This window comes from Callithrix jacchus, chromosome 8 (assembly GCF_049354715.1).
Source record: "Callithrix jacchus isolate 240 chromosome 8, calJac240_pri, whole genome shotgun sequence".
NCBI classification, from domain to species: Eukaryota; Metazoa; Chordata; class Mammalia; order Primates; family Cebidae; genus Callithrix; species Callithrix jacchus.
The window spans coordinates 7336840-7349433 of record NC_133509.1 but is presented as its reverse complement, the minus strand read 5'-3'; the positions used below and the strand labels follow the sequence as shown (position 1 = coordinate 7349433).

The 12594-nt window shown below is 41.1% G+C and overlaps 1 protein-coding gene across 6 annotated transcripts in view; it reads left to right on the top strand.

Annotated features, from left to right (window-relative positions):
- Nucleotides 1–12594, top strand: part of RORA (RAR related orphan receptor A) — a 763546-nt gene that overhangs the window by 710667 nt on the left and 40285 nt on the right. For all 6 annotated transcript variants that reach the window (XM_078333285.1, XM_035261774.3, XM_035261775.3 and 3 more), the window contains one exon: nt 9692–9777. In XM_078333285.1, coding sequence (XP_078189411.1) covers nt 9692–9777 — 86 coding nt within the window. The remainder of the gene's footprint in view (nt 1–9691; nt 9778–12594) is intronic.

Here is a 12594-nt window from a genome sequence, read left to right as displayed (position 1 = left end):
GTCATTAGTATGCCTGGCTGAACTGGTTGTCTAAGAAAAGCATCATAAAAGAGAATTTTTTTTAAAAATACCATTGAGCCACAATTCAGAAATACGTCGGTGATGCATTTGAGAGGCTTAGAACTTGCCGTATTTTGTGTCTGGATGTAAATGACCATGTCCAGGAAATTGGAGGTAAATAAACTTGTTGAATTTCTGGGAGCTGGTCACTAAGTCTTCAAGATCTTACAATCTTAAAGTGATTAATATATAAACATTTACACTTCTGCTTCTGGCAAGCCTAAATAATTTGCCTGTGATTTTAAATTAAACCCAGACCCTTCCCTCATCTCTCATCCAAAGCTTCATCCTCTTATTGATTCTAAGGACACTTTTCTGAAGTGGAAAACAGCACAGAAGTTAAGCAGAGATACAAGCTGTGGTCTAATCCTCTTAATGATCCTCACCCACTAAAATGATCTGTGGACCAAGAAAGTTTTGGACACTGTGTTCCTGTGACTGTAAATGTATTATCTTTTTAGTCTTCTGGGCTTGCTATAAAGGGAAGTAAATGCATTTTCAAGGTTTAACATTGTAAGTCATTTCCAGTCTTTTGCTTGGGGAGTATTTCTTGAGTGACATCTATTCAGTAAGCGGTAGCAGATCTTCAGAATCCCGTCAGAGCTCATGGAAAGAAATGATGGGTTCCTTTGCCTGGTAAGCTTTTATGAGTTAACCTGGATTCTTGTTATTTTGACCCATTTCTGCACATCTTGCTTCGCGCAGCTGAGTTTTGTGTTGGCACAGTTCTGGGGGTTATGGAAATTGTGCAGGTGGTATCAGTAATCAGTGGTTGTTAAGGATTGGGAGGGTTGTGAAATTAGGTGTGAAGGTAAGACAGCTATAGAGCGGAGTGGTTTTTCTCGTGGGCTTAGGTGTGAGAAGGTTGGGGTAATTGCGTAGAGTAGGAGTGTTTCATAAAATTCATTAAGAGTAATTCTGATGTTTTTGGTTGAGCAGAAACTAGATAAGATCACCAGATTTGGTTTGTTTTTAAAGAAGTTTTCTCAGCTGTAGGTAAAGGAAGACTTCACCTAAATGTAGCCTCATTGTTCTTGTTAGAGAGAAAAAAGAAATTGGTACCTGAAGTGAGGTTTTGATAGCAAGAAACGATTACATGTGGTTCTGTGAATCGGATGACTTTTTCTGCTCTAGTATTATCCAGATTTATGTCAGGGGCACCATTGTTGGAAACAACGTTATTAGGAATTTCCCTTGAGCACGGTCTAATCACTTAGCAAAATAAATGCGTTCTCTTTCCTGCTGATGTGAAATGACATTTAACCCACCCTGAGAGAGTCTAGAGAAGGAGGACTTTTGTTAGATGTGACTGGTCCCAGGGCCCTACAACATCTTCAAGGATTTTATATTTTAAATTGTAGTTAATTCTAGAATCTTAGAGGGACCTTATGCCAACTAAGAACCGTTGGTTACCAGTTATCTTTATCTTAGCACCTGAAATCACATAACCCCACAAATCCTTGGCAACAAATACAGTCCGTTGTTTATAAAACCAGGAGAGAGGAAAAACAAAAAGTAAAAAAAAAAAAAAAAAAAAAAAAAAAGATTGTATTGCTGATCATGGTGGCATCATTTACTGGGTGAGAACTTATTTAGTATTTGACCCACTGGATGAGTATGATGAAGGATTACAAAGCTTATTCTCTTGCTGTTCAAGTCTTTCACTCAGGGTTTAAATTAGTCACCAGGTAGATACCAAAAAAGGTAAAGAGTCAGTTGCCTTAAATTTAAAGCGTTTGTGCATTACTATGGGATAGAAGAATTCTAGAGAGAACTGGATCTAAAAATCAAAGCCACCCACTGTTCTTCTCTATGAAAAATCTGTTTCGTCTCTGATTTGACAGAATTTCCCTGTCTAGGGATAAAAGTGCTCATTTGGATTTGGCTTTTAGCAAAGATACATATGCATCAGGGAATGTGAGTCATTTTCTCTAGAAAGCTTAATCCAGTAGGGATGGAAACATATCACAAAGGATTAATATTCAGTTCCCATTGTCAGAACTACCTGCATATTCACAGAAAGCCACATGAGAAGTTGTGCCTGGCTTCCTTACTCTTCAGAGATTTCCTGCACACACAGCTCGGCTTCTCTGAATTCAGACGGAGCATTCTGGCCCAGTATTTTACCTCTGACACACCTAGGTCTTAAAAAGACTGACGAAAAATTGTCAAAGTTCCAGACTTCAATTTTGTCTTATTTTAAATTTAGTTCACAATTGTTTGATCTCTTGATGGTTTGAGGGGTGTGTGTGTGTGTGTTTGTGTATTTGGCAGGTATTTATTGAAAAATGACTTTTTAAAGTCATTAGGTTTTCAGCAGAAATGACAATCCAGTTGAAGTTTTTAAGAAGTGGCTTATTTAGTAGGTACAGAACTTTTTTTTAAATGGCTGTAATTGGATAGAGTCATTTGAGTCAGATGTTAATAGTAAGGCTTGATGTCAGAGGGTGACATATATGTTTATGATGTTAACAAGTGGGAATCATGCCATTTCCATGATGCCCCAGCAAGACTGTACAAGCCCTAGATAAAGCCAGGTCAAGGAATTTGCATAGAGAGGCTTCTTCTCCATCTAGGTGCTCTTTTTCTTCTAAGTTGTGGATTAGATAGTAACATTGGGACCCATCAGTCCCTCGGGAAAGCATCTTGGAAACCAGTGATTAAAAAGTTTCAGTCTAACTAGCAAATGAAAATTATGGTTCTATGTAATTTTTATTCTCTTTGTGGCTTAGCTGAGTATGGGCGATAGAACACAGCGTCACAATCTTTGCCAAGCATGGTATGGCAAGCTTCCTGAAGCTTCCCATTTATATAGGTTTTTCATCTTCAAAGAGCTTTGTGAGCACTCATTTACCACCATCTGCCTGGGAGGTAGGAATTATTCCCACTTTATAGCTGGAGGAAGTGGAGGTGTAAGTGACTTGCTGGAGGCCACCCAGGGAGTCCAGTCTCAGATGGAGACTGGGAAGGGCCAGCTCTACCTCTTAGCTGAGTTCACTCCCAGTGCTTTCTTATTGGTGTCATGTCCCCTTGAGAGCCCCAGATCAGTGATGGCATAAATCAGAATGCATCGAATAACCTTGAATAGGAAAGAGTCACCAAGTCTGTCTCATTTATGGCTGTTTCTGCATCAGACCCTGGGAAATCTGAACATAGAGAAGAAGCCATTTAACCTTGCTGAGGTTCATTTTCCACATCTGTAAAATGGGGATGATGAAACCTCTCTGCCTCCTTTAGAGATGTTGAAAGTTCCCAAATCAGAGCAAGCTAACGAGGAGCAAACACCTTTGAAAACTAGGTAGAATTCCGCACAAACTCGGGCATTATTACTGTTACCAAGGATGGCGATGAGCCTGCTTACTGAAGGAGGAGGGCTTTCTAATTGGAGGTCTAATTGTTTTGGTGATGTTCAGCGAGGATGAAATACTGTCATGAAAGAATCCAAAATCAAGAAAAGAAAATAATGTACTCGAAAAACACGTTAGTGTCACGTTGAATATATACTTAGACCAAGTGGCCAAACGACTCAGTCAGCGGTTTCTGTACCATGCAGCTAGAACTCGGCTCTCCTCATCCCTGAGGGCCACTGAACATGCCTGGGCTGTGGAACATACCCATACGCTGTTCCAAGTCACAGCTCCAGGTCGATGGTCTGTTCCCCTTCCACGTGGAGCTGTAATGAGAACTCTCTGCAAACCCTCATGGTGGCCCAGGACCTCCCATGTCAGAATAGAGAGAAAATGGTTTGCTCCCTGAACTCTCCACTGCTAGCACAGTAGAGAAGGGGCACCACCCCTGGGAGGAGGATGTGCCAAAAAGGAGCTTATCGGGGTAGACAGAGGAAGAAAGGCTTTCTCCAGGCTGTTGTAGCCACTCTGCAGCAAGGCTCACTGCCAGGTGCATTTCAGCCCCAACTTTTGCCCCCTCACTAGGCTGTACTGGGCAGAGCACAATGTGCATGACCATCTTTAGAAGCCCTGGAATAAGGGGACCATGAAATTCTAGAAGCCTGGCACTCCTGAAGTCCCTCCAAGAGACAAGGTGAAGACTCCGCAGCTCTCCCCTGGCCAGCCTTGCCACGCAAGCCAGGCCACCATTCAGGCAGCGGAAGCCTTTAATACCCTGGCAGTTTTAACCGGGGGATAAAATGAAGTGACTAATCTATAAAGGACTCAAGCCATTTTACTGAAAATAAAATCAAATGCCTTAGGGTTTTCCTTTTTAATCTTTATTGGTTTTTCTGCTTACAAAAGTAATGCATGCTGGTTGTAAAAAATTCAAACATTAGAGAAATAGGCAACATAGGCTATAGTGAAAAGTCCTCCGTATTCTCTGCACTCCAGAAAAAAAAAAAAAAAAAGATTTGTATAAAAGATAGGCTGTTTAAAGCACTAGTTTTTAACCATTTTTGCAAGACCCACAAAATTGATTGACATTCATAAGCATGACAGACATATTCTCATAAGTGTACCCAAGGTTCGGCCGTTGGCCAGCCAACAGTAACCCCATCCCATTCAGTTCTATTCAAGAAAATATATGATTGTGCAAGTGAGCTAGAGTGACAGATTTTATTGGGGTAACATTGGGTCCATATTAGTTTACTTTTTATGTGAACTGATGAAAAACTTTAATTCTGTTAAAGTTTTATTCGAAACCAATTCCCTGTGACGCCCCTACAACTTCCTGCAACATGCCACTGTGTTGTAGCAGACAGTTGAGCAGCAATGTTGTGAAGGATTGCTGTGGTAGCTGGTAGGAACCGCCTGTCGTATTATTTGGAGGATAAGCAGCTTTTCTCTATCCCCGCCTGAGAAAGAGCTTAAAGTCTGGAGGAAGGAATTTCATTTCACTATAAGGCAGGATTTCTTATCAACAACAACAATAATAATAACTGCTAGTTATTGAGTGCCAACTATTTCTAAGAACTATGCGATGTGCACATACAGAGAATCCATATCTAAAATGCTCACATAGATATCATATATATGCTGTGTCATTCATGTGTCACATCCTTGCACCTTCAAGTATGAAACTGAGGCTCAGAGAGGTCAAGTGATTTGCCTGGCCTTGAGAATTATCAAATGCCGGCATTGGTCATTTTAGGGTTAAAATTCTAATCAGAAGTTTGTGAAACTGAGATCAGTGGCCTGGAAGGTTGATGATGATTTTCAGTCATAAACTATCCAGATAACTCGCAGAAAAAGATGTTGACATCAGTTCCTGAGTCGTGTGTAAGTTTAAAGGAACTATGAAGGCGAGGTCTTTTGAACCCTGGTTAGTGATTGCTTAACGAGAGTGCATTGACGACGGTGACGGTGACAACAGTAACAATAAATAGTGATGTGTGCACACAGGGTGTTGGAGGAGGGAGCGAGATGTGACGCAGGACACGTTCTTAGCACAAACACATGTAGGTATTATTATAAATTTATTTTATTACTATTGAGAAATCACTACTGACCCACAGCATGAAGTACTGGGTGGCTCTCCTACAATTTTCATTTTTCTAATTCTTTGGAGGAATGGGCGTTGTTCTCTGGACCATGATCGCTCTAAAGATATGTCCTGAGGAATAAATGTCATCTTAAGAAGGCTAGTGCTCAAGTTCTTGTTCCTTTTATAATTAAAAATTCAAAGCGAACTTTTTATAGAAGTACAGTGCTAAATGACAGCCTAGCCCCAAGGACCACTTGGTTAATTAGCGCCCGCTGCCACTTGTTGTCAGCTCCTTGAAACTGCAGAAATTTGCCTCTGCAGGTGTGGAGAGCCTGTTTGAATTATATAGGGTACATGAGAGAGCAAATTATTGAGGCAATAGAGCTGAAAATGTGGGCAATTAGAATTTTTCATAGCAAGATTGTTCATTGTGAAGCCAATTCATGATTATACGCGTGCATCTTGCTCCAGATACTCCACTACACAATAAACTTCTTTCCTGGGATGAATATGCATGTGGGCTAATTTAATCAATATACTTGTGAACGTTGACAGTAGTGCTGTCTAACAGAACTCATCCTTTGAAATGCTGGCTGAGTTAATGTGTGCAGTATATATATGGGCCAAGATTCATAATTTGTGTTAAAAGAAGATTGTTTTGAGAAGACACAACACTACCTGGTGGGAAACTGAAAAGCCTACACGATGAAAGGCAAAAGACAGGGATTATTGTCCTCCTCCTTCTTGTTGGACAGAAAATTCAAATTCAAGAAACTAAACTGCATCCTTTTGGAGAATTTGCAGGGCACGGACTGCATTTTTCCTCATGGATTCATTTAATTCTGGAAATTGACTAAAAGAGGGGATGGAGGCAGCTTTGTGCATTGTTGGATTAAATGGAGGGCTGAGGAAGTGCGCTGCTCCAATCTGCAAATACTTGCATTCTGAGAATATCAACACGTGTGATCAGATCACATTCAGAGGGTTTGCTTTTGGAGTAGGGGAGTTGCAGTCATTTCCCAAAGAGCGCTTGCAACTGAAATTGTCATCTGAGATGAGAGAACCATGCAGGAGGGAGCCTCGGAGAATAATTTAACCAATCAGAATACCAATTTGCTGTCCAGAAACGATGAGATTCCCAGTGAAGCTTGTTTCAATTAATTTTGATGCTTTAGGCCACTGGAACTAAGCACAGACACCATGGGGACAAAGATCTCAGTGAATGGCCCCCTGTTTGGAAATACAAGTCAATCTACGGTGAGTCCATTTGTCCTAAGCTTCTTGGCCTCCACCGATCTCGTGACTATCTCAGCTCAAGTATCCTCCAGATCTGAAAACCCCTAGGAGTTGAAGCCTGGCTGAGGCCATCAGTCTTGTATCACAGTGGCACCAAACTCCTGGGTCTGCACTACAACTGCTCCCCACCTGCACCCCTACCCTCACCCCCGCCAGGTCATGAGCCATTCCCAGGGTGGAAGTGCTGGGGCCAGCATGGTACTTCCAAGGCCACCCCCATTGTGAGCAGACCTCCATGTCACACAGGCATTGTGGTCACAGCCTTATTAAACATCATTACTGGCCGGGCGCGGTGGCTCAAGCCTGTAATCCCAGCACTTTAGGAGGCCAAGGAGGGTGGATCACAAGGTCAAGAGATCGAGACCATCCTGGTCAACATGGTGAAACCCCGTCTCTACTAAAAATACAAAAATTAGCTGGGCATGGTGGTGCATGCCCATAATCCCAGCTACTCGGGAGGCTGAGGCAGGAGAATTGCCTGAACCCAGGAGGCGGTGAGCCGAGGTCACGCCATTGCACTCCAGTCTGGGTAACAAGAGCGAAACTCCCGTCTCAAAAAAAGCATTATTACTTCACTTCTCGTTAGTAATCCACTGTGAGTCCAGGCCAACTGGACGGGAATACTGCACACCATTTTCATTTTGTCCAGATGCAGTTTGACTCAGTGTTCCCAATATGCCCTGCCCAGGACCTTTCTATTCTTACAGAAGACTAAAGAGACATGCTTGATCTCCCCTATTTTTACGATAGAATCAAGATAACTCTGGAAAGGCCCAAGTTTAGCGTCAGATAGTTTTGATGCTGACTTAAATGGTGGGACCTAAAAGAGGTTTGTTCATCCCTAATTCCTGTCATTCCACCCTGAGGTGAGAAGAGCAGAAGCAGCTCCAAGTGAGTCTTCTTCCTTTCATGTATAGATTCTGTTTACCAGATGGTTCAAGGACTTTATGTTGTCTAATGATTCTGTTCCTAGGGACCAGGGTAGGGGAGGCTGGTGCTTATTCTAGACCACTCAGTTTGTGTAGAGAAAAAGGCAATAACTCGCAGTCAGCTGATACCACCTTTCAGGATCCCTCTACTTCCACTTGGCTTTTGAGCATCTCTGTAAAGTCTTAGGCATAACTCGCTTTCTCTAGACTTGCAGAGCTGTGGCACAAACCTTTGCCTTGACTATATGAAACGTATTGGAAGGGCTCTGAAGTATGAGACATTATTAGATGTTATGTTTCATAAAGAATTTTTCTTGAAAAAAAAGCCAAGTGTTCACATGAGGAGGAAGACTTGCAAATGACAATTTTTGTTGAATGCAACCTTAGACATACTCAGTTGCTTAACTCAAACTGTACCTGTCAGTGTCCAAAGTCACCATTACTAGAGCGTTAGAAAGCCTCGAGAGTCTAGAAAATACACTGGATGTGAGATTCGGAACGATCTCTAAATCGGGACAAGCAAAGAAACTCCCTATGCAAGCACTGAAAAAGTGATGGCTTGGTTTTAGAACAGCTTGCACTCCCTAAAAGTACCACAGTGCTTTCATGGGGCCCTGAGAAAGAGAGTTCGCAGTACACACGGTTTATAATGAGGTTAAATCCAATGGTTTCATTATGTGCTCTTTCTAAGTATTGAATCCAGCATCACCTCAAATCCAAAGTAAGTGGTTGTGGAATTAGCCCAGGATATGGGATGACATGACAAGAAAAAGTGGGTTGTGGTCTGTGTGTGGTGCTTACAGTGTGGGACATATTCTTTGGACAAAGAAATTACTCTGTGTAAAGCCTAGGGCTAGGTAAAGGCTGCATGAAAATGAAATGGACTAGGGCACGTGCAAGAGTGTGTGTGTGTGTGTGTGTGTGTGTGTGTGTGTGTAACTCAGAGACTCTAACATGATACCTAGTAGTGAAAACCATGGGAAATGAATTTAGTGTAATGACACATTCCAGGTAAACTGGTGACTGTTCCCATCCTGTCTATATAGCTCAGCGTTGGTCTTTATTTGATACATAAATTCTATTTAATACTTGATCTAAGCATTTTCTTTTACCTAATTAGTCCTTATTTTTTAATTTTTTAATCCTTAATTATGCTCTTTTTAACTTGGAGATATTTGTGTTTGCTTAGTAATGTGCTCTGTCTTATTTGAGAAATTTGGTGTGATACATGTTATTTGCTAGTCTTCCAGCATGAGGCATCCTTAAGTCATCAGTTGGATAGAAACACATGCCCTCTGTACCAGAAATTACCCGGTGTCCAGCGTAACGAACTCGCAAACAACATATCCTATTTGTCAGGATTCATCATTATTAAATTCAAACAGGATATTAACTCTATGGTTAAAAGGTTTTGATTGTACACAAATGGACTAATTCTTAATACATGGCAACTGCATTAATTTTTTAAAAGATAAGGAATTCTTGCCATCACATGTTAACTTATTAATATTTTAAATTGAATCATTTTCCTAACTAGACCTGACTTTTTGGAGTGTATTTTTCTCTAGCAGTCAAGCTATAACGCTCAGCCAAGACAGATTGATGACCTTTTAAAAATAATGACGGAAAATGAGATGGGAGGAAACATTTCAGTATCTGCTTTCCTCGGAGTCCTAAACTGCGAACTCTCCAGTTCTTGAAGGCTTTGAAATGCTGATTCCAGTCTTCCTGTGGGTTCTTAAACACCTTCTCAAATGACCCATTTTAATAACCCGAAAGCTATTATATAACGAGCAGCCATAATTTAGTCCAGGGCTCTAGGGGGACCCTCACCGTTCAGCAATGAATAGTTAATGCAGTATAATGTTTAGCAGGTTATTAGTTTTTACTATACAAATGCTGATCAGGGAACGCTTTTATAAGGTGTTTAAAAGAAAATGTAATTAACTGGCTTCGTGCTTCTGTTGCAGCTCAAATTGAAATTATTCCATGCAAGATCTGTGGAGACAAATCATCGGGAATCCATTACGGCGTCATTACATGTGAAGGCTGCAAGGTAAGCCTTTTTAATTGTTGTTGTTTCTATTAACATTAGAATGTATCTTCTTGATTTTTATGTCTCTACTTATGTCTTAAAATTCAACTCCTTAGAATTTTGAGTGATAAGAAATGACAGTATAGAAGAAATAGTTTGGTGTTAAATTATAATTAAGGAAGTTATATATATATATATATATATATACACACACACACACACATACACACACACACACACATATATATACACACACATATATATATATATGTTTTTTTTTGAGATGGAGTTTCGCTCTTGTTACCCAGGCTGGAGTGCAATGGGTAACTCGGCTCACCGCAACCTCCGCCTCCTGGGTTCAGGCAATTCTCCTGCCTCAGCCTCCCGAGTAGCTGGGATTAGAGGCACACGCCACCGTGCCAAGCTAATTTTTTTTTTTGTATTTTTAGTAGAGATGGGATTTCACCATGTTGACCAGGATGGTCTCGATCTCTTAACCTCATGATCCACCCGCCTCGGCCTCCCAAAGTGCTAGGATTACAGGCTTGAGCCACCGTGCCCAGCTGGAAGTTACATATATTTTTACTCCTTCCTTCAAAATAACAGGAGACCACAGAAGGTATCTGAGCATTGCTTGTCACTTTCAGCCCCAGAGTTGAACTGACGAGCAGTCTCTTTGGTAATCTTTTTTTAAAAAGAGCTAACTCCAGACTTGTACAATGTCCTTGTCATAAGCTTATAAAAAGGTGTCTCCCGTAAGTTTAATTGGAATGTCACTGAGTCTCATTGTTGGCACACGCATGTTAACACATCCGGCAAACTGCGGGAAAGCTATCAGGAGACTGAGTTCTAGTCCTGCTGCCTCCACTCCTCCATATTGTTGTGACGGTGTCTTAATCTCTTTGTGACTCACTGGCTTCATTTTAAAAGTGGGTTTAACACCTGATCTTCCTACCGTGGAGTACTCTTCCAAGAATAGAAGGAGAAGCTGTATATAAAAAAGTCCTTAAGAATGGAAAAGTGCTATTTAATTCTAAATATTATCAGTATTATTTCTGACTATTTTTATTATTTCTGACCTTGATCGTGGGCAGTACGTACAGCACGTGTGTAATGTGCAAATGGGAAATAGAGATGTTTATCCTAATAATTCAAGATCCCCCAAGCCCAGATTACCTCTATTATTCAAATTTCAATTTATCAAGATTTAAATCCTCATGCTTGTATTGGAAGGGCCTTGAGACAGCTTACAGGATAAAACAGTGCAAAATAAACAGGAGAGAAGCTATTTAAACATGCGGGAGGCCTTGAGACAGCTGATTGCTGCAACCAGGCCTCAGTCAGCCCTCAGGCTTTTTGACACTAGGCAAAAAAATAAAATCCACAAATTTGGTTAGCTTTCCTTTCCTGAAATTAGAAAATACAAAGTTGTAAAATACAAAATCACCTACAGACACTCATGACTGCTGAGAAACTTCAGGGAGATTAACCTCCTAATTGTGTTTATTCTTCATTTCCTGTTAGTCATGGTAACATTTGCTAATTTGTACACGTATGGACGCTTCGTGTTGATCCCATCTTAGCAAAGCTTTAGATTTCTGCACACTGCAGAGCCATCTATGCCCTTTCCTTCCAAAATCTGCCCTCCCTCAACATTTGTTGACTAATTACATAAATTAAGCAAAATAAGAGGCCGGGCATAGTGGTGTGTACCTATAGCCCCAGCTACTCAGGGAAAACCGATGCAGGTTTATCACTTGAGTCCAGGAGCTCAAGGTTACAGTGAGCTGTGATCACAGCCCTGAACTCCAGCCTGGGCAACAGAGCAAGACCCTCTCCCTAAAAAAGTAAATAAAAATAATGAAATACAAAGAAAATGAAGTAATCTGCCTGGTCTTTGCCGTCCCAGATTATAAGATAAGAGTTATCTGCCTGTGGCCACTGTCATTTCCTTGTTTTTGGAGTGGGTTTGGCTGATGTGGCCGGGTAGCCATTGCCTTTTACCCTCACCCCGTCTGTGTTCCACCTCCCAAAGCTGTGTCCCTGGTGGGCATGCCATGGCCTTTCTCGATGGAGGGTTTGTAGACCGCATCGCTTGGCTGCTGGGAGCGCCAGTGCTTTGTGCGCCTTGCATATCACCTGAGTGTCTTCTTAAATGCACAGGGTTCGAGGCAGCATCCTGGACACCAATGTGCCACTTGACCCTCCATTCCGCCCACACAACCGATCATTTCCTCTGAGTCTGTCAATAAGGCGAGTGATTATCTAGGACTTGATAGAAGTGATTGATGGGAATGATGATCTAGGAATTGAGTCTGGGGCAAGGCCAAGGGTGGGGGTACTACTTCACGTGAAATACCGCAACACTGTGGAAGATTAATTAACAGCATGCTGTTGAGGAAAATCTAAGCTGACTCTGAGTACCACTGTTCATATAGGCACAAGCAATTTTCTTTTTATGCTTAATAAAACATGACAAAAATAAAAGCAATGAGGAAACAAAAGGTGCATTCCAAAGTTGTCATTTTTCTAGATTCCCTTCCAGATATTGTCCGCATATGTCCTCAGTGCCAAAGTGGCTTTCATTTATCTGTGGTTCTGTTCCCCTGCTCTGTTGACTTTATGCAATGAAACCCACAAAACAAATAAAACACACTTTAATTAGCAGATTGGGCCTATGCCTAGCCAGGGACTTGAACAATGTTATGTATTTATATTTGATACATAGACGATTCGTTCTCGTATATAATTTCTCTCTGTTGTAACTAACATTTTTATTCCTAGTTCTAAAAATAGGCTTCTATTTTGCCATTTTATGTTAATTGTTTATCATGTTCT